We start from the raw sequence: 23,755 nt of genomic DNA on the forward strand, positions 1-23,755 counted from the left end.
ATCCGTGCTTAGCTACTGTCACATCTAAATTTCCCCTCTGGGATTAATGCTCTAAGCTCTGTATCTATCTATTATCTTAGCAGGCTTTCTATTTAAGAGCAGCCATTACATTTTGTCTTTTAAGAATAGATTTGATACATATTATGTTTACGACAGCGTGTTCTGACGAGCGCCACAGCAGAGTGTGCTACAATTCAATCTCTGTCACACTGACATGTCGATACATATTATGTTTACGACAGCGTCTTCTGACGAGCGCCACATTGCTTCAATTCAATCTCTGTCACACTGACATGTCAGATTAAAGAGGTACAAGGACAAGGAACAAGAGCAAGAAGGGCAGAAGGTGCTGGCTGTTCTCAGCTACGAGGCCATTACCTGTGTGTGTGTGTGTGTGTGTGTGTGTGTGTGTTTGGGGGGGGTCTCTGCTTCACTCCTGTAGTGTGAAAATCTGAGAGACAGAAGCAACGTAAACTTTCTCGCACATGTCAGGCGAATATTTGAGCATTTGTACGGGAAGAGACAGCGTGTTGAGACTATCTGCTAGACAGAGGTTCTGAATATTTTGTTGCTACGTTTCATTAGAATTTCAGCTGTTACAATTTGTCAACACTTTTCAAAGTATGAATTCTTCAAAATTTCCTGAATTTAATTAACACCTCCCTGAGAGATGATGTAGGGCTATTGTAAATGGGTTGCATTATACTGAATACTGTAGGTACTGCTTTTATTTAGTCTATCCTCAGACAGTAAAATCAGCTGCCAGTTTATTAGGTACACCAGGGCAACAGTCCTGCAACAAATGATGCCCTCGTGAAAGCCATGGTATTCTGTTTTCTGTTTGGAGGTTGTGGTGCTGCGGCTGAATGACATTATCTTTAATCATCTCACACTGATTAAATAACAGCGACATCTCTCAAACACGTTCAACAAGAACCAAACAGAGCATTCATGCAGTCGGGCTTTACTGCAGGGCTGGTTTAGACCAGTGGTTCCCAAGCCACGGGTCAGGACCCTCATAATGGGTCTCAAAATTAAGTGAAGAGGTCAAAATCAGATTTTTTGGATAGGAAATCAGGAAAAACTCAATTCCACACCTCACTTATTTTAAACTTTAAACCATTTCCCCATTTTTTCTTGCTAAACACTATAGTTTGACCTATTCAGTCACCTAAAAATTATACAACAGGTAAAATGAATGTCTGATTGAACTTCTCACATCTCAGAGACACAAAGTGACACCGGTATGTGTTCTGTGTCACCACACTGCTTTCTTCATCATCCAGAGTATGAAAACTCATACATACCACAACCCCTCATAATCATAACCCCTGTTTTATATTATACATCTCAACTCCACATTCGGCCAAAACATCCTCACTTTGCAGGGTGAAACTTAAACTGGTCCTCATAAAACTAGAAATACTAGAACACACCCAAGACAACAGTTGGTGAGTCAACCTTGGCTTGCCATAAGCTCAAAACACCCCCATCCCTTCCATTCACAAACCTCTAATGTACATCCCAGGGCTGTTAAAGCAACATCTCGCAGAGCTGACGAGAACCGGCCAGGAAGGGCAGAACAAAACCAACCACGGCGATGGACGGTGGCTCAAATATAAACTGGTGCCAATGTTTTCTCCAGCATTCAGCTTTTTGGAAAACCCCTGAAGCCATTTGGTGTAAGGATTCAGGAAGCAACTACTGCTCCTATCAACTGATCCGTCACTTGCAATTCAGTTAAGAAATTAGTCTTCAAAATGTCAACAAAAAAAGCGAGAAATTCCCTTTAAAATGTCCCAGAGGCTGAGGTGAGGTCTGTAAACTGCTGGTTCTTTCTGACCAATTGTTTAAATTTACAATAATATTGATAAAATTGATAAAAGACTTGAATAAAATTTGTCAAGCAATTTTGTTGCTGGTTGACTAAAGGTAATATCAACACTTAATTTGCCACTAAACGATGCATTTAATTGCCAGTGACATACAGCATTTAGGAGACATCTCCTGGATCGATTGCTTGATTACCGTTGGCAACAGCTCCATTAAAATGGCAACTTTAATTACACCAGTTTCAGCAAAACAACGATAGTTTTATCCCAAAAAAGGCCAAACAATAATCCAGAATGGCCCTTCTCTGCTTTTTTGTTTGCCAACAAGTATTTTAAAGTGCATTTTTTACACCTTTCTGTTAGTGTTTATCTTATTTTGGGATCAAGTAGTTTGAATCATTTTGAAGTAAATGGCCTTAGAATTAAAGCTGAGAAGATATTATGAATTTCATTTATGAGTTTATACAAAGAAGTGCTCAGCTCATCTCTGCAGTATGGAGCTTTCCTGTGCTCCAGCCCGACTCTGCTGCCAGGACCTGGGCATCCAAAACAACTCTGGCACACCTCGCCATGCAGCCGGCTGGCGAGGAGCGGCTCTGGTGTGAAACACAGGGTCAGTGGCACAGTGGCAGGACCGCCGCAGCAGGTACACCTTCTGATCTACCTCAGTCAAACAGAGAAGAGCTGGCACTCTCTGAAATGGTTTCTCTTAGCCCTGTGCCATCAAGGCTACACAGTCTGTAGGGTTTCATTCCAGCAAACCAGCTCACTGGCTGATTCCACTGATGAGCAGGCCTTTGTCCAGGGAGGAGGAACTAATTAGTGAAACAGGCTGGGTGGAATAAAAGCCTGCATACAATTGGGCCTAAATGCCACTAGGATGAGAACCACTGCCTAAAAAAAAAAAAGCACCAAGACCTCTTAATGTACAGATGTGCACAACACACGTCATACAGGACCTAAATATGTAGCCAGAGGATTCTTCTTGGTATTATCTACATGGACAAAGATGTTTTCCTTGCTTCCAACACATCAACTCCGAGGACTGAATGTTCAGTCCTGTATGTAACAGTAAGGTTGACTAGTGCTGGTAAGCTGTGCTCTGAGCTCCGTATGCAGATATGAAAAGCATTTTGGTCATCTTTACTTCACTAACTTTCAATGGAACAAAGACTGGATTCATTACCAGACTGATGAGTTCCCACTTACAGTAGGTCACACATGCAGCTCATATGTGCACTGACAGAACAGTAGAGAAACTTCAGCCAGTTCTGTTACATAATCTGTTTTGAATACACCTACAATGAAACTAAGAACCTAAACCTTGATTTATACAGACCAACAGGCGTGACCCGTCTCTATAATGACATTCAAAAAATGCCTGGCAATGAAGAATGCCCGTGGAAGCAACAGACAGATATGTCTTTTTTTTTTTTTACCCAGAAGCCTTGCATTCTGCTGATCTGACCAGAAACTGCTGTCGAGGGCGAGAACAGAGCCTGCAATGTTGCTCAGGAACTTGACATGTAGACAAAGCGGTAGCTGTGTTGAAGCAGAATTCACAACCCCTTCGACAGCACTTTCCCTCACCCACATCAGTCACGACCTCCAGTCTCCACCCAGGGCAGAGCACTCTGGTTCACCCTGAACGGCGCAACAGAGATCACACCATGAAGAGCATGAAAGTGGAGACAGAGGGGAGGGCAGGGTGTTTGTTAGGACCGTTGCCTGGGAGAGAGATGGTGAATATGAGAGTGAAAAACACAGATGGAGTGCTGTAGTAGCTGCTGAATGCTTGCAAATTTAATTGCTTTCGCTACAATGCATTACTGTCAAGCCAAGAGGGAGACAGTAAGTCGTGAAGTGTAGTCGATTAATGACTGAAACAGAAAAGGAGGCAGAGACCTTTATTCCCACACCGACTCCACTAAAACCTCACACTCTGGAACAGCAGGACTGGATACTGGTTGAAACAACAGTGAATGTGCTATGAACTGTACCATTTTCCAGCATTTATTAATTTGTTTTCCTTTAACTGACAGCTCTGTTTTAACCTCATCCCAATTCACGAGCTCTCTACCAGGTCTGTTGTATCAAATGCTGGCATCAAAAAGAAAAAAAGGGAAGCTGTAACAAATTTTGAGATTATAACAGATACAAATTTGGAGCAATTTGAAAAATGATGGGGTATAAAACCAAAATGGAGAACAGTGGGTGGGAGATAACCTATGTCATGTTTTGCTACATCAGATTTTGGGGCACCATGACTAATACTGGCAGCTTCTTTGCCCCTGCTGTATTTTGGCACTGTTGTTAGCCCATTCTGGATGTGCTGTAGCAGGACCAGTTGGGGAATTTGCTCACAAATGCTGATGGTATGTTGGAGGATCCAAAGCTGCAATAACAAATTTGAAATTTAATCAAATACCAACAGATATACACAGCAGCCAGTGCTGGAGTACTCAAGTCATGCCAACAGGCTCACAAAGGCAACAAGGCAGGGTACGGTATGTTCGCCACCATCATCACTTTAGCGCAGTGTGATAACATACTAACATGCTAAAGGTGAAGTCAGGGAGCCGCCACAATCATTAGGCCTCATCCTCTGGGTGCTATGACAGTCTGTATAAAATATCAGGGAAATGTATCCAGAAGCTGTAGAAACATGTCAGACTGGACCAAATTAGTGGACAGACCGACCAACCATCCTTACAGCCATGCTGCTACCATGGTTAATAAACATTCATATCACTGGTGCCGTCTCTGCAGCATCCTGTGTCTACTTGACATCAGCCCACAATCCCACACCATCGACATCTTGGCCTAAACAGTCCTCCATTTTGTCATAACTCTTCAGGTGTTCATTGACATTTAGATTAGGACGTCTCTTCTCCTCACAGCCTCTCTCACACTTCCTCCCTTCATTTCACACGTTGCGACTCGGCCGCTATCTTTCTGACAGCATCTCACACAGTAGCTCGAGGAATCGGCTTCTTGGCAAACCGCTCTGACACACATACAGTACGTTCCCCTCAGGTGTTAGACTGCACCGCAAGCAGCCAGGAGAGGACTCTCTGCAGCAGGTGGGTGGTTCAGTGTTCTGTTCAAAGACGCTTCAACAGGATGAGCCTGAACATTTCAACCTGTGCAAGAACAGCTACAGGCAGAAAGAGCCTGAATACCTTTCACAGAACTTTCCCCTTTCCTGTCTTTTTTAAGGCTCTGCCAACAGCACTACAAACCATTGCCAAATCGGTAAAAGATGAATCTCAGAGCATAAAGGAGTGAAGTGTGGAGTGAAAATCAAGGACCAGGCCCTCGTTCAGTGCTGCAATTATCTCACTAAAAAGGCTGAGGAATAAAAAGCAGCTTAACTTGTTGGCAAATCTTTTTCCTCATCAGAGAATAATTGTCAGAGTCACTGTGACATTTGGTGTAAATGTAAATGACACTGCTCCCTCGATGTCACCAGGGTGGAGCCGCCTGTGTATCTCAAAACTAAGGCCACCTTTCCCATAAACCTTTTTGATTTGTATCAAAGACGAGGTCCAGCCTCTTTACTGAATGTGAAAAACATGTAGTGATATTCTAAAGCAGCTTTTTGTCACAAAGTTGCTGTTACCGCAAAATTTATTAGCCAAACTTTAGTGGTGGAAGACAGGCTACCACTTCCTGTTTTGTGCGTCAAAACATTACAGAGACCCCTCCAAACTAAAAATGGCCAACACACTGACAACCCAGTGGTTTCAGCAGGGATTGTGTACATGTCCTCGCTCCCTGTTTCCTGTCTCACATCTCTGCTACCCACTCAGTACTTATGGTGTGGTACTTAATCTAAATCACAACATAATTAATAACTGTTGTTGATTATATTTACATCTAGGAAAGGTGCTCAAAACTACATTTATTGAGAAATATTAATGTGATGTTGAGCAATAGACACCCACACTCGCAATTCATTTTACTTTTAGCTTGCTAACAAACAGCCATAAAACATTCTGGGCACATTAGACTAACTTCAGAGTCTCACCAGTGACACCACTACAAATATCGTGTCATAGTGGTGAGATTTTCTAATTCATTGTATCTTACTACCACAGCTGTGAAGTTGTATTTGTCTCCGTGTTCTTGCAGAGCCTCTGATCGGGCTGAAACCTCCCACACCCCTCTCTGCTGCCTCATCAGCAGCGGATGAGCTGGTTAACAGGCCGAACAGAACACAACAAATATTATATCATGTAGAGAGATGAGGAGGAAAGAGAACGGCACTGAAAAGACGACAACAATGGGTCGCTCACTGCTCTTCTCTGAAGGTCTCTCTCTCTCTATGGCAACCTGAAGTCAGCCACTCACAGCTGCTGCTCTCATTCTGCTCCAGCTCAACACCCACACCAATAAAAGGTACGTGAGACACACACACATACAAGCGGTGTACACCAATGTGAGACAGTGGGAGAATAGGAGAAAATGTGCATGTCCAGTATGTGTGCGTTTAGTTTTGGTCAGGTAGCCTTTTGCTGATGTGATGTGGGCAGCAGCGACAAAAAAAAAAAGTCAATCTGAAGACTCTGTGTCCACTTTATTAGGTACACCTGTAAATCAAAGGCAATCCACCAGCTCAGCCATAATTTCTACTTTTACACACATAATCAGTTTTGATTCAAACCGCCAGAGAGATATCAGTTAAAATACATTGAATGTTTTTAATGAGGCTATACTTTGTGTTGAATAGCACTGTATTATATTTACAGGATGTTTCTAATGTTTTACTCTCAAACACATGATGGGGTAGAATACCGGAGACATCTGAACATGACACGGTCCAGTTTAACACCACCTCTGACTACAGCGTCAGCAACACACACCCACTAAAGGGCAACTCAAGGGTTTTCAATTAAAGCTGCAACCAAGAATTACTGTCATTACTTTTTGGATGAATCATCTTAGGCGAGGCCAAATAACAGAAACACCTCTCTGTATAATGAGTAGTAGAAAAACTACAGGAAGCAGGAGCCAAGAGAAATAGAGGAGATCAATAACCAGTGTGCAGCCATGACTTCAGACCAGACTCTGTTACCTTGACAACATCAATCATGTACTGCACATTTAGCAAATTTGGAGTACACACATGGTGTTGTACTGCACCACAGTAAGTGTCATTAAATAGTGTTAAATGTTATTTTGTCATCACCTGTATATGAACAACATCAGCTGATATTCGGAGTAGTGACAATGGGAGGCTAACAACTGTTTTTGTTAAGACTAAGGCCAAATGCATCCCATCTCAGCCGACCACAGACAAATGTGTCACTGCCACTAGCTGAGATGCCACAGATCTGAAACACTGAACACTGGACATTAGGGGTGTGACGAGATCTCGTGGTGCGAGATCTCGTCACACCCCTCCTTGCACTCTCAAATACAGTAAGCACCTCCAACAGCACTGTGGATGATTTGATTGAAGAAATGAGCTGCCAGAAACACCCGACACGTCATTCCTCTCATGTTCGATTTCTTCTGTTGACCCAGAAACACAAATACATACCGTCAGGTGTCCGACTGCACGAGAACATCCCACATTCCCAGTGTGGTCAAAACAGGCAGAGCAAAGCATTGATCGCCATCAGAGTCGGGGGTTCAACTCCCACTGGGGCTACCCAAGACAGCACTGTGAGGCACTTTACATAAAAGCCTCCATCAAACAGCATACGTTATATAATTATGTTAAACCTGGGGGAAGGGAGGATGAAGAGGAGGAGGATGGGTTTACAGTGAGAGAGAGCCTCAAGACAGAAAGACAGGGATGGCTGCTATGACCTACTTCCTAAGCACTTCACCAACCATTTCGGTTGCATGCACGGGACGCATGCAGAGCATGGACACATACATGCAATTACAGAAAATTAGGTCTACAAAACACATAGAAATGAGATGCATACAGAAGATCCTTACATGCAAACAACCGGTGGCCCACAGAGCACATAAAGAAGGCATCTCTCAGCGGCTCCCCAGTTTCTAAGGGTCATCACAGCAGATCAAAATGATAGGGTTTACACTGGATGTCCTTCCTGACGCAGCCCTGCCATGTTATCTGGGCTTGGGATCGGCATGAAGAGCACACTACATGGTGCACCCTCAGTGGTTGGGTGTAGCCAAAGTACCTGGTGGTCCCTCATCCAAGTGACACCTGAAGTCCTGTACAGACATACTCAAAATCAAGGTACCAATACAATACAGTAAGAACTAGAACTACCACTGTTGTATCCTTCCACCAACCAACTAAATTCACAAGAATGAGATGGACATGAGGATACAGTGACCTTGACCTTTCACCACCAAAATCTAATCAGCTCTGTCTAAGTAGATGTTTGTGCCAAATCTAAAAACAAAATCCCTCAAGGCATTTGAGATATTGTGTTCACAACAACGAGGCACATGGACATAATGCATAAGCATAACACGCCTCCAGCCACAGCTAGTATGACAATAAAATAGCCATACAACTTGTACTGAACAGTATGGTGCAGCCCCATGAACACGGGCAAGTAAGACCAATTCCTGAGCAAAACCAGAAACTGTAACCACATCTCTTGGTGGATCTAGTGACACAAGCTTCTTAGGTGAACCACAAGGCTGGTATTGTGTACACGCCACACATTGTTAAAGGCTCTTTGTTGTAAACATCAGCTCATAATCTCACTTTAAACATGTTATCTTTACTTGTCAGTCAGGTTTTTGCATGTTGACCTAAAATGTAAATGGCTAAATATCTTAAAAACTACCAGCAATCAGCTCTTTTAAAGGTCATATTTGAATTCAGCACCTCAAAATCAATAAGAAGTTTGCATATTTCATTGGAAGAAATAAACTAAACACTTCACTGATGAAAAAGATTTAACTGACATATTTATCCAAATTATTTTGCCCCAGCCCTACATTCATTATAGATGCATACACACACTCAGACATGCACTTTTAACTCTGAGACAGTGCCTCCACCCAGGAGTGGACCCGTCTCCTGCACTGACTGACAGCACTTCAAAAAGCAACCCACCAAATAAAAAAACCTGTCAGAAGAAAGGAGCTCTCCAGAGATGCCCAATATCGGGTTGTACCACTTTTCTTGAGACTGGGGGGGGGTTACTGTTTGTGAGAGTAAAGACTCAGGTCTTTTTAGCCTCTTTCCTAAGTGGCATGTCAGTGGGTGGCAGTGAAACACGAGCCGGGGAGCTTGTGAAAAAGGGTCCGGGTTGGGGGTCTGGTTGCTAGGCAGCCGACCGATCAGAGCAAGATGCCGATTGGCTTGTGCGTGTGCATATGCAGAGAAAGGGTTCATCCAAGAAGAGCAAACCTGAATCTGGAGCACAAAGAAGAGAAGAGGAAGAAAGACCAGTTGTCTTTTACACCCTGACTGAATCTCCAACCAAATTGTTGGTAATGATTCCCTCAGCGCTAGTGCTTCTCACTGACAATCACACCAACACTCCCCAGCCAGCATGCTACTTGGCTGAAGGGCTTTCACAACCCAATTTCACTTCCAGCATCTACAAATCCTCCCAAAAAGATGGGTCAGGTGGGGATGATGATGATGATATACTGCTCCGTATTTTGTTCAGTGTGAATGAAAAGAAAAGCATATTTCTCTTGATTTGTAGGGTCACAAATTTTGCACAGCACAAGACTGAACTCGCTGGAGGAGCTTTCAAAAGCATCCCTTTCTACTGGGGGGAAAAGAGATCACAGCTTCTGGTGGTTCGGGGAGCACACTGTGATTTTTAATATATTTTGGATTAGTAGTGCAGCCAAGAGAGAGGAGATGTACAGCCAGAGGAAGACAGAAAGAGAGAGAATGCAAGGAAGACAGTAATAGTGAGTAATGAGCTGCCACGGTGTCTTTCCAAAGAGAAGAACAGAGAGAGAAACAAAGAGGCAGTGAGTGACAGAGAGCGAGCAGGACGTTCAAAAAAAGATTTACAGGAACAAAAAGAGATGAACAGAGATGTAAAAAAAGACAAACACAGCCGAGTGTGTGTGGAAGGAGGGAGGAGAAGGAAAAGCCCAGCAACAGGCGTGCCTTAAGAAGCTAGATGTCAGAGATAACATGAAGATGGCGAAAGCCTGACGGCTCGGGGCATGTGTTGTGCCCAGCGCTGACAGCAGCTCCGTGGGCTTTTGGTCATATGGCAGATCCCATCACCGGAGGCTGGTGGGCAGAAACACTGCCTGTGAAGATATTCTCTCAGTCCACTGGGGAATTCATTGCAACAAAAAGAGGCAATTTGTTTACGGGTTATTCAGGAGCAAAGTGTTTATAACAACATCTGGGGCATGCAGCTGCAACAGGAACGGTACCACCAACCCTGTCAGTGACGCTTTGCTTTGGACTTAGGGCCAGTTCAGGGTCTGCCACACCTGGTTCTGATGTTGGAAACCCAAAGCACTTGTCAAGGTCTTCTGATTGAACATGAATCTGGCTGTACAGCTGTCAGGAAAACAGAAATATGATGTCAAAGAGAAACTGATGCTCTATGTCTTGCTGGATGTGAAGTCTGTTGGCCGACACTAACAGGGCTTCACCAAACAATAATATTCCAGGGTTTGTTCTGACTCTTGCCATGCCTCTGGTAGTTGAGAATTAACGTACGTTTAAGCTTTGATGAAGTCTGATTTTGTTCCCACACACACATTGAACGAGGCCGTCAGCAATCAGCTGCTGTTTATCTGCCACTGCTGGTGGCGGCTGGGGGGGCTATTTGCTCCCAGTGGCTTTCAAACATCAACTTTTTGCCAGTGTGGGAATGTGGAGGGGCTTTTAAATGTCAAAGATATTAAAGAGAGATTTAATGACCTTGAGATTTTCTACTTTCATTCTGCGTACAGCATCGACACTAAAGAGGCTTTACAAAATTGTTTGTTTGGAAAACTACTGCTGGCCATCAGCCAAAGACTTAATCCTGGTTCTGGCTGTCTATGCTCTCCACTGTGACTCAGGCAACTATTCGGCTAACATCTACGGCCTATAAAATAGTTAAAGCAGCGACATCATTGTGGAAATGGACCTCACACCTGTGGCTCGTCAATACAAACAAAACAATTAGCTTCCTGCTCTGAGAACGGAGTAAATACTCCAAATGCCACAGAAGAATGAATGACTGGCCAAGCTAATCATGTGATATCACTGTCATTTGGCTAATCTGCTTACGGCCCCCTTTCATTTCCTCCAGGATGAAACCTGATAGGGCAGTTCAGCCAACTTTAGCCACACGCTAATTAATCTGCAGCACCAAAGCCTCTTAATAACTCCCTGACGCCACAAACAATCGGTGTGGTCATGCCAAGCTGTGGAAGTTTGCTCCAAGCTTTTGCTGTGGGAGAACAAAAATGGCACGATGGCAGAACTGATGGCATGTACCTAGAGGATGTGCCAGGGCCGAGGGTTTATAACTGTGTCACTGTAAGGCGCTTTGGAAATGCTGACTAACAGAGCTGGTTATGGGTTGATTGTTAGTGACACTGATGGCTCCGCAGTTGGTGGACAGATGATACTGGGGGGTTGGAGAGAGACATGGAAAGCAAGCGGATGGGGCAGTTGGCTTAATCCTCTCTGTCAGGCTGCTCCGCTTTGTCAGAGACAATATCAGGCCTCCATTTCTCCACTCTCTTTCTGCATCTCAGGCTTTGCTCTGAGCCGAACACATGAGATGGGCCTGTCTTTCTTAACTCTGTCTTTCTTTATTCATCTCCTCCTCCGTCAGTCCCTGTCGCTCCTCCAGTCTGCATGTCTCTCGCTCTCGGGTGGCTTATCGGCTACAGAACAAACAGGCTCATTGTGTTTATCGTGAGCCGTGAGGGCAGCAGAGACAAGGCTTATTTCATTGAAACCTGGATAGGATATCCATTCACATGGGAGACGGGACCTGCAGGAGTGTAAATGCCAGCAGACGGGTGAAGTGGCAAAGAGGGTGGAAACAAAAAACAACCAATATCAGAAACACAAAGGGGCAGTGACGAGGCAACACAGGTGCACAGCCTGGCCTGAATTTAAAGAACAGGAGACAGCAGAAAGAACAGAGGAACAGGAGAGGTGGATGTGAATGAGAAAAAAGAGGGAGGAGACTGCAAACTATTGGAGTACGAAAAAAGTATAGATTTAAATTACTGTCTGAAGCCAATGATGCAATGCTGAGCAAGGCAGAATCACACTGCTCCAAAGCAGATGCTGTTCAATAACCGCAAATTCACAAAGTATGGTCAATATCGGGAAAAAATGTACACAATGTTTACAAGATGTACAGCCAGTAAACAGCAACAACCTCACCACAGCAGTGGGGCTGGCTATGGAAGGCCACACAACCAAAAGGTCACCTGTTTGATCCAACAATGCAATACAACAAGGCTCTACTGTACGTGCTGTATCAGAGCATCACCTGCAAACCTGTGTAGAAAAGCAACCTAAATACAGGACTGTGGGTGGGGGTGGGGGGGCAGGATAGTAAATGCCTCATAATTTCACAGTCTGATAGCAATAACAGCAAATTCACTCTTATTTCGTAGTGTTTAAATAAAGCACAGAACATGTCACATAGAGCAGGAGAGGTGTGACGACATCTCATGACGTTAGAATACAGCTGTTGCTGAGGTCAACATGGATGAATATGGACCGCTCTGCAAGGGGATAAAGTTATTGTTAGTTCATAAACTCTGAAGTCAAATGTTTGCCTCCTCAGTCCAGGGGAGTATCAGAAAACACACAATGATCAGTCCGATCACTGTGATTAGTGATCAAGCTGATTCGTTTTGAATATTTATTGGCTTCAACCAGTGCTGCTGAAGCAGCAGGAGAGCTCATGCAGAAGGGACACGGTCACGTGAACAGCACAACAGCAATACTATATTTAATGTTAATTGCTAGTGTTAATTTGACGAGCACAAAATCGGATCTCAAAATGATCAGCTGATCAAAATGAAAACCTGCCATCTCTGATCTCCAGCTGCATCGTTACAAAAAAGTAATCAGAATAAAACGTAAACCTTATCTGTCTCTTATCTGTGCACCTACTGCTATAGCCAGTTGGATTAAAGAACAGCAGGAAGCCTCCCTTTATGAAGAATCTGAATTGGCTAGTTAAACAGAATACATTCAAACTTTACTAAACACATAGCTTGGCAGTGTTAACCTGCAGGGGGCGCTCTTAGCTCATACTGGCAGGAAAGTCGCTCAGTCAGCTCCTATTCAATAAAGGAAATTTGAGAGAGATCGTTTATCAGTCAAGAAAGGAAAAAACTGGAGCAGAGATTTCATTGTGGTCTGCCAAGTGTTTGGCACATTTCTGGGATATTGCAGTCATTTAGCAGCATTCAGGACCATTTATCATCTATTAAACCAAGTGATACAAACTCAATGCCTGGTCACAATTAGAGCTAATCACCTCATCTCAAACCCTTTCACAGAGGCAGTCTGCTCCAGATAGGTTGTTATTTTAACCCAACAGCAGCTAAATACAGGAGCGTACGTCCTGTCTGGACTCACCCTCAGGGCCTCGATGACCAGGTCTCGGGCCTCCAGCTCTCCCTCCATGATACTCAGCAGGGTGAGCAGCTCTGGCTTGCTCAGGTTATCCATGTTGAACTCACATTTCTGCAACACAAGCCAGAAACAACATGTCAGAATAATGCAGGTTATTCTCAGATTACAACTACGTGGAACCTTAAAGGAGACGCTCCTAATTTTTCCAAGTGTGTAAAGCAATACTCGGGTGTCCACGTACACACTGATGTAGGTTTTGTTTGCTGCAGGCGTTTTCCTTTTCACATTGGCCATGAAGAGTTTCCTTCTGAAAGAGCATTTAGTGCAACTGATGAAGACAAAATACAGTTTTTGTTCTGTGCAAAAATATATTCAAACCTTTACCCCGGGAGCAGGGAGGGAGAGGAAACATTGTGCTTACAGACTTCAGCTTTGCAAGATGTCCACTTTACTCAGACTGCTGAAGCCTCATATTGGCTTCATCTAAACTCTGGAAAGGTTTTTGCACAAAATGAGGACTAAGGATTTTGTCCTCCAAATGGTTCCTGTATCATTGTCTATATGGTTGATGCCTATTGCTTTAAAGCAGACTTGAAAATGTGTGAGCCTATACTTCAAAACGTCTTGAATAACAACTTGTCCTGTAAGATCAAAAACTGAAAGGTTATTCTTCTAACAACAAACATGCCGAGTGTAAATTCCACCAGCAGCTAAAAAGAAAAGTTGCTCACATGACTAATGCACCACTTCCTTTCTCCCAATGTCTGACTGGTCTCATTAGGTGCAGCCCTCAAATTAGGCTTCATGCCCGATCCTACCTCCAATATATTAAGGTCTAATTACATTTAGCTCCGTCATTAGGCACCCATTTGGTCAGCAGAGACCGGAGGGCAAACCGAGATGACTGTAACTGGGAGTGACCAGACCACTTCATGCTTCCCCTCATGTCAATTAAAAGCTTTTTCCAGTCTGCTTACACATTAAATACAGCGTCTGTTTACAGAAATAGAAACTGCAGAGTATTTTGGGCAGTTATTTTTATATTTTGTTACAACAAATTTACTCACGTTTCTGAACACTTCTTCCAACTCTAGGTTATTTTATGTGGTTCTCAATGAATTAAATTAAAAGTTAAAATGGTTGGCACAAAAATTAGGTCTAAGAATAATCAGTCGGGGGCATATTATTGATGACTAGAGCAGACAGAGAACACATGTACCTCCACCAAGGCACAACATTGACTCACACAAATGGGTCCCTTGTGAAAAATGACATACAGAACAACAAAATGTGTCCTGAAATCCTTGATCCAGATCATCTGTTAGGGTAAAAAGGGCAGTCCTACTGTGCACCTTACCTGGACATTTCAGGGTTCTATCTCCATCACAGGCCAAGTTACGGCAGAAAATGTGGTAAACAGGGTTTTCAATGTTAATTTAAATGGCTGTCAGATCCGGATGAAATTTGTTCTGGTGATAAGACATCACAACCCCACATGTGTCAGTTTCAAATGATTTAGATAACATTTGACAGAGATAGGATTTTTTTAAAATTTTGCCTTATGTTAAAGAGAGAGATTCAGTTTTTTGTGACCTTGACCTTTGAGCCAACAAACATATACACAGAACTAAAACCATGACCTCCTCGGTGGAGGCAATAATGTGACAGAAGCTTCATGCTTCTAGTGTTAAGATGTCAAATTCAACAGTAAACAAAGAGGCATTTTTCCCCAAGACGTCCTGACTTTGGGACAACACAGGGAGTCCTGTTCTGCTCCTGTTCCCACGTGTCTCAGTCACATCTCTGAGCATCCCAGCAGTGTCTGGTTAGTTGACATTCCAAAGCAAAGCGTCAAATTGTTAAGGAACCTTGAGAGGCATTGTGTTCGGTCAAAGCAGAAGCTGAGTGAGGAAAATTAGTGGAATTCTTGGCTGGACAGTTAAAAAACAGAAAACACAACCTCATCTAGACAGGCCAAAAGATAGGGCTGTACCTGACTCAGGATTTTGTCAGTTGGCTCTTCAGTGCGACTATTTGACTACTCTTTATTTTTATAGATAGACAAATAGACAGATAATGTTATTGATCTCGAGGGAAAGTCAGGTATCTAGTGGCAACAGCAATGATTACCAAAATCACAGCACCCAAAGTAAAGTGTATAAGTGTAAGATTAAAATACAAGAGAAAAAGAGTATTAAAAGATACAAGAAATAAGTGTAAAAATAGTATAGAGAATACATACACACTGTATGTATAAGGTGTGCAAGGTATACAGTATACATAAGTAAATGTGCATGGAGTACCTGTGTACAATGCCATACACACACACACACACACACACCCTAGACTATCAGAAACTGGCATATTGGATATTCAACTGGCATGAATATCAGTGATGATTTCCACCACATTAACATCAGTATTTAAATCCAAAAGAGTGACAGGAACATATTTCGGAGCATTTAAAAATCAATAAAAGACAGATGCATATGATGCAACACATAAATTGCAACCCATTTAGATTGTCAATATATTATCAGGCTGCCATATGGATTTGTCAGAATAAGGAGACAGGCAACACACTTGCATTTCTGTTGAAACCATGCTCTTATGGGCAGTTTTTCTTCTGAGAAGCAGTTGCAGCCCAGTTTACCAACCACAGCACAGGTTGTGACTGTGCGTTTGATGTGCAGCAGTTTGCATTGTCAAGGATTCCCATTATTTAGAAACTCCTCATTGAAATGTTTTCCTTGTGCATTCGGTTAGCTTCCTAGTCCTGTTTGGTAAATGGCTGTGTTGCAGTTTAATGGAAATGGGTAAACAAAGCGGACTCAACATTAGGCCTTGTGAAACCAGCCACATCATTTCTTTGAAAACAAGCACAAATCTCACCGTTAGGTGTCTTGTCCTAGTTTGTTTCGTTGTCTTTTTCTCTTCGTTCTGCAGTCTGCTAGATAATATCTGACCTTAATGTTCATCCATGCATTGGACAGTGTCACAGTTGAAGTGGGTATTCCCCCTGACCACAGGGGGCAGTACTGAGCAAATTGCCTCTTGGCACACCAACATGAGGAGAAGACAGGACAAACTACCAGCTGGGGCTGCCTTCTATTGTAATAACATATAATGAAATGAAAACAAAGGCTCGACTAGAAGAGTCTCAGTTGACTGACAGGTCTGTCAACTAATGCCTCGTCTTTGTGTGGGCAGTCCCACCAAAAGATAATAATGGGGCCCAGTGACACAACCCCCATTACTGTGTTGGCCACTGCTGCGGTCATCTGTTGGGAAAGTCAGATCCAACAGCATTCTCAATATCTGGAAGCTTTTCTCTGGTTGTTGATTCAATAAGGCCAAAAAAGCAGATGGAGTAAAGACAGAGCTGTGGCGCACATCAGGCGGATTGCTACCTGCTCCTTCTGGTGCCCTTCAGTTGTCAGCCCGCCGTTTAGGTCTGATTTACATGCCGACATCAAAACCTCAGCCAAGGTTATCCATTTTATTGAGGAGTCACACATCTCCAGAGGGCCCTCACACACAGTATGACTTTGAACAGGCCGGTCTGAGCTGTCAACAAGCTGCTACTGTCTGTGTCCTTCATACACTCCTAGGATGTTGTTTATTTCACCACGAAGGGGGAAAGTTCATGTTCAAATAACTGGGACAGGGATAATAAATCCATACGAATGAACAGGCCAACACTCTCCCCTCTAAAAGCTTTTGTTCAACAAATTCTGTTTAGCCAGAAATGCTTTCTCGAGACAGGTGCTGAAACATCAGCACGGGTTTTATCAAGAAACCAGCTTTTATCAGAGGAAGTTTTGTGCCTGCTCATTCTAACGTGGACCTTTTCTTTAGAGAACAAGGAGCTGGAAAGTGTCAATCACATTTCACTTTAGTCAGATCACATTGTTATTCTGATGCGATCACTGCAAAGCCTGGAAATAAAAGCAGGAGTGACGACTCCAATTGACCTTCACCACTCAGAGAACTGGATGACTCAGGGACATCAAGCCTAAGCCATGAGTCCTATCATGAGGCCCTCGGGTGGTGGCGAGGCAAGGTGACATGAGGGTGGAGGGCACCCAGAGCAGGTGCAGAAAGCAAACACTAATTTGTTCCATGAGCCATGAGCTCTGTGCCAAGGGCACAGGCAGCCTGGCCGGCAGTCAGAGGCTCGCTGTTATCCCCGGTCCATTTAATGAGGCCTGTGTCATTTCACTCTGAGCCACAAGGGAAGGAACCGCTGGCTCTGTGGAAGTTCCTCCACTGTGTGGCGCTGGCAAATGTATAGCACAGATTCACTGTGACTGCGAGCATCAAACTGTGATATGGCAGCCTGTAAATAGGGGTCGCCATTGGTTACAAGGAAAATGGCACCAACTAGGGAGAATCACAAAGACGTAAAGGCTCAAATGGATTAAATTACCATAAAACAGTGGCTTACATACTTCCTGTAGTGTCCAACGGTACAGAGAGTTTGGGGATTCTTCTGTCCAGGTTTTTGAGATTTCCAGTAAAGTCAAATGAAGGGCACCAACTAACAATCAATCTGCTGATTATTTCCTAAATTAAGTGTCTGGTCTTTTAAATGTAAGAAAATAGTGACAAAAAATTTCCATTCATGTTTCCCCAGAAGCCCAGGTCACATCTTCTTACTGTGCAAAAACCCAACGATATTACAATCACACAAAACAAAGAACTGAACCAAATCACCGTCATTTTCTGCAGCTGATTAATCATTTTAACCTTAGTGTGGATTATGCAAAGTAACAAGAACATTGTGGTAGAGTTTTTTTTGTTTGAGCGCCTTGAGTTGCACTGATCCAACGTTTACCAATGCAGATACTATCTACAACAGTATAACTACTTCTTCTATGAGTTTCTGTCCCTACAGAGCATCAATCTGGAAGCAGTGCTCTTTTATTCTCACAGTTAAAATGTGTATACCTCACTGTGTGGCTCACATTGCAATCATTTCTGTCTAAGGTAACATTAGAGATTGTTGTAGCGTAGAAACCGAGCCCCTTCTGGACAGACTGAACGTTACCGATACCAGCGACACAAACTTATAATCAAATCATGGCTGATATCCGATCCACTCGATTGAGTCACCATCAGCCTCACTAGCTGTGAACACCATAAATGAGGTGCCATTTACCTCCACTACGCTGGGTTGGAGGCAGAAATCTTAGAGAGGTGGAGATCTCAAAATAAAACTGTCATATCAGCAAAGCTACAGAAACCTAGTGCCAGGTTACAAATTATGTTTTTGTACTTTGGTTGAAGCAACCCTTTTAATAGATTGTAAAATTATAATAGTTCATCCTCCCTGATGACCTCTCCAACTTGTTTACAGGGTCATATGAACTCACCATATCAGAGCACAGAAATGTTGTTTTCAGAAGAAGAAGCGATGACATTATAGACCCTTGTGTTGGAGCTCCTCCAACATCGCCCACATACCCGCTGAGGACCGCTCTCAGCAGGTCATTACACAATAGTCCAGCCAGGCGTTAAAGCGAGGTCTGAAGGTGGCTGAGCAAGCAGGTGGGTGACATTTACAGGAAATTCTGGGTCTTATTTCTGTACTTTTGCCCATCATTCCTGTCTGATATGGTGACATTTTACAACAAAACTCAATGGACAAGGAACAAGGCAGGTGATCAGCAATGCGCTGCTCCATGTGTCTATTGCAGAGATTTTGTACAAACATGTTTTTTCTCTGCAACTAGAGATTAAAAACCAACATCTCAGGGGTCCTCACTTTTTGTTTCCTCTCCCTGGACCACAAGGTTGATCCTTCAGTCCTCATAAATGAGAAACTTCCTCTAGCTTCCTCCAACAACAGAGAGGCAGACAGGGGTGAGGAAAGAGCAAAGTGCTTTATTTAACCACAGCAGGCATGATGGTGGAGGGGAGGAGTGGCAGGTCATGGAGGCAGGAGCCTCCTTTCGTTGGCTGGAGCCTGGAGAAGTGAAGGGTGAGCTGAGGAGGCTGCCTGGCTCCCGTGTCCCCGGAGCACCTGTTCGCCTCGACACTAAATGTAAAGTAGCCGGGAGGCAGTTGTGAGTGCGCTCAGAAAAGGGGGGCCGCCTGACACGGTACTCCCAGCTATGCCAGCTGAGTCACTGAAATTAAGACCAATTTAGAAAGGTGTCTGGTGAACAGGGCCTGCACCCCTCCTCCCTCATCCACCCCCAAAGCTCTCCTCCATCTCCTCGGCTCAACGCTCAAACCCACCCCCTCCTCGACTCCCACATTACCACTCACCCACCTCAGGGACTGTGGCTGCCTTCTATTCAGGCAGCTCCACACACTTCACACCTCCTCAATCTCACATCCAAGCAGGTGCCTGTTGTTATTTTACTGGACGTCGTACAAAGGTTAAGTTCAATAAAACAGAACAAGGAGGAAAAGCTCCATTGGTGAAAGCGTCACAGCCCATTCTGCATTAGTCATCAGGTCGATAACAGCAGTGTGACAGGTTGAATCATGGTGCTAACTAACTGAGGGGAAGGTTTCATGACCAAACACGGATCGGGGCAAAACTCGGATCAATTTGTAAGGAAGAGCAACACGCCACTGCCTTGGCACATAGGCTGCTACTGCCAAAGGGCCCACACAGAAGTCACAGCTAGGTGTGTGTAATCATTTGAAGCTCACCCCCAGTTTGTAACAACAAATCGCTACTTCTCTGGTGCAGCTGGTAAACCTGAGGAACGGCTCTCTGCTTTGGGAGGCCAGCTATTACAACCTATGGAAGCCTGCGAAGACCCTCCGATTGGTGGAGGGTCACTTCAGATAAACGCTTGCCATGCCCCATTCAGCTCCAGGAGCCAAGTAAACAAGTAAATCCCATGTGCAAAAAATAAAACAGGTGAAATAAATTGTCTTCATCTTTAAAAGGGAGAAAGTTTCAAAGCACCAACAAGGTCGGATAAATGATCTACTATCAGATTTGACTCTCCTGCACCCAGTCAAACAGCTCTGTGAGGATTAACCCATTTACTGTGACATGTATAAGCTACAACCTGTGTAGCCTGTAGCGATTTCTCCTCGATCAGACGCACGATAATGTTCAAAGTAACCGGTTGAGGCGAACAAAGGAATCTGCGCTCATGTTAACACTGAAGAAAACGCGCTGTGCTGGAGGCCAGTGGGGTAATTCTGGATTATTTATCACCCTAACCGACACCAGCCCCTTGTTTTTTCCAGACAGTGCAGCGAGTCTCCCGCTGGCCACCGCTGTTGCTTCACGAGCCTGTGCGAAATAGATGCGCACTGCATTTCTCCCTCTTTCGCCTGTGCCAACCTCGGAGCCACACTGGTAAAACACCGGTGTCGCCTTAGTTTTTGCTTTTCCAACCCTCTTGTCTTACCGTGTCCACACATCCCAGCACGGCGGTTGCCAGTGTTTGTACCGGAGAAGGCTGCTCTGCGCTGGCTCCCTCCGACGCCATCTTCGTACTGTAGCGGTCTGCTGGAGTGAGAGCGCATCCGGCACGCATTAACTATTGCGCTGCTGAATGCAAATCACGCCACGGGCGGCCATTGAAACCAAAAAGAGACGAGATCTGACAAACTAAAGGGGATGTAAAGGGAGAGAGAGCGGGTTTCTGCCGTGAAAAACCCACGACCGAGTGTGCGGGCTGCAGCGGGGGAAGCGGGGAAGCGGGGCAGTCTTGCAACCACGGACCGACCGACGCGTAATCCAGATGCGAAGCCCCGGTGCGCTCCCAACTGGAAAGGAGGTGCGCCCCGACAGGCTGATTGACAACAGCATTTGTCGGCCTCTAGCTATAAAATAAGCCAATGAGTGGTCTCCAACCTGCGGTTCAGGGACCTCCACGGACCGGTGCTTAAATAAAATTACAAAGATGATAAAGATAAATCATTAGCGTTTCATAACAAGCAACTTAAAGGACGATTGTTGTCTGTTGCTTGGTTTTTATTCAGTTCTTGTATTTATTGTGTGGATCTCCGAACAGGCATATCGGCCACAGGCCCAGGGGCCCAAGGGGCCCAGGGGGTCCAGGAGCCCCTATACCAGAGAACTGTGAAGGGACAATTAATCTTTCCACTAAAAGGCCAGTCAAATGACAACAAAACGACTACAAACACACACAAAATTAGAAAAGAATTGAGATACAATAGTCTACAACTACATAGAGATAGAAAACCACTAAAATGACACAAAGACAGCAACTCAACTACATAAATAAGCAAAAGGAGGTGCAAAATATCCAAAAAAAAATGCTAATTGAATACAAAAAGAGGCATCATTTATTGAAATGTAGATAAAGTGGCTAAAAACAGACAAAAAAAAAAAAAACAACCACAAGAAGACAAAAACTGACTGGTTGCTGAATCTCGTGTCTGGGCCCATTGTCTCATAATCCCTCCATGTTGTGAAGCACTATATGACATCTGTTGTTGCAAGGTGTTACAGCCCAACTATAAATAAACTTGCACTTCCCCTACCTCAATATTTTATGATTTATTATTATTATTATTGTTGTTGTTGTTGTTATTCAAGCATGTACAAAACCATGCAGGGCTGTAGGCAGCATTTCAGAAATAATGAGGCAATGAGCCCAACTGGTTTATGGTTTAGTGAAAATTACAAACATCCTCATCTTACAAATAAGCTACCACATGAATAACTGAGTTGGCACCAGAACAAAAAAGGAGGCTGATGGTCTGATGCTTTTGTGAGAACCATTAATATTGTTACTTAAGTAAAAGCTACAGTTCCACAGTGTATAAATATTCAAATTTTGTAAAAGTCATGTTGTAAGCGGTGACTACAGCAAAATTAATTTCAAAATAAAAGCATTTGTTATGAACAATGACCCCTGCAGTGTGTTACTGTATGTAAATTATATAGAATAGTTTGTTACTCGTGCACCAAATGGCTTTTTTTCTGTCTGCAGGAGGTTTCTGGTTATACTAAGTCATGTTAAATTACATGATCATGTTTAGTTTATAAAACATACAAAACACTGCTGCTGTGTCTGTAACAGTAGCAGAGTAACAAGTGAAATATTTCTGACCTGAAATGTATCGAGCTCACATTTGGTTCCTTTGGGCAAAGACTCGTCAGTCTGACGTGGTCGAACACAAATCTGTTTTACATGCTTATCTCTCATTTCTCTCAAGTAATAAACACGCTTTTAGCGCATTAGCTGTCCAGTGTTTTGAACAAATATGTGTGCCACTGTCATATATTTGTGTACATGTCAGCATTATCCTGTACAGGCAAACAATAGCTCTCTCAGAAGATGTCTCTATAACATCTACTGTGGACCATGTTATTTAAAAAGCTGTTAACTGAAACCAAAAGTCCAGTGTTACTCTCACACGGGTCGAGGCTCAGCGTTCAAACCTCTATAGGTCTGTTTATCCCAGAAATGCAGACAGGGGATAGAGGCCCACTCAGCTCCCAGATATGGTGTTTAGGATTAGCTAACGCTGATCCCCCTGGTCATCCAGAATTAGGTTAGTAAGTCTCTATTTAGGTCAGATGTTGCACAATCCACATTCACTGGTTACAGTGAGAGTTTGGTTGTGTATTGACTTGTAGTTTTTAGTGCAAACTGATTGCCTTTCTGTCTCTGGGTTAATGAAAACACATTCCTGACACTGGACAGACTTGGAAAGCCACAGGATGAGGGCAGAGCTGGTTTCTTAGTTCCTGGCATTTTGATGTCATTGATCTGCACGGTTTTCATCTAGAAACAGCTGTATTTTAGCAGCAATGGAAAAAAAGCTGAACATAAATATTGTACATCTACATATAAACAGCTCAGTGACGATCACATCATATCTCAGAGGGCTGTCACTCAGGCCTTGAGTATCCACAGGGGAATTTCATGTGAGATCTTTCTTTTTCTTACTGACTCATCATGTATTAAATCCCAAACTTGTGTCTAACTCTGAGGCTGATCAGCAGACATGGAGCTGACACATGGAGGTAATCACTCTGAATGAATGAAAGGTCAGCATTAGCCAGAGACGATGGGGGAGTCCAAACTCTGGCACTGACTTGGACACGGTGACTCCCCCTTTCCATTTGTCTGATGAAGTTGGCTGTGACCTTAGAAGATAGGTTGACAAGGCCTCCTTATTAAATACAGCACGTGTCTTGTAGCTGCATTGCATTCTGGCCTTTTTCTGCTGCTGTGAATGAAAACAAAAGTCTCTGACCGTGGCTTCTCTTCAGTAGGTTTCTCACTGTGACTACAACTGTTAAACACTGGTGCAAATTTTCTGATCTAAAAGTAACTGTTCACTCTTTCACACTGCAAAGATGAATAGTAAAACATGAAAATAAAATCCTCTGCCAAGCTAAAATGATTTATATAAACAGATGCGATAAACAACAGTAAACAGC

General features: G+C 43.6%; 1 protein-coding gene across 1 annotated transcript in view; it reads right to left on the reverse strand.

Moving 5' to 3' along the window:
• Nucleotides 1-21,065, reverse strand: part of cttnbp2 (cortactin binding protein 2) — a 71,023-nt gene extending 49,958 nt beyond the window's left edge. Inside the window, 2 exon segments of the mRNA XM_020593404.1 lie at nucleotides 13,363-13,470; nucleotides 20,742-21,065. Coding sequence (XP_020449060.1) covers nucleotides 13,363-13,470; nucleotides 20,742-20,870 — 237 coding nt within the window. The 5' untranslated portion in view covers nucleotides 20,871-21,065.
• Between the last annotated feature and the right edge of the window lie 2,690 nt (nucleotides 21,066-23,755).

This window comes from Monopterus albus, unplaced genomic scaffold (genome assembly GCF_001952655.1).
Source record: "Monopterus albus unplaced genomic scaffold, M_albus_1.0 scaffold19.1, whole genome shotgun sequence".
Classification (NCBI taxonomy): Eukaryota; Metazoa; Chordata; class Actinopteri; order Synbranchiformes; family Synbranchidae; genus Monopterus; species Monopterus albus.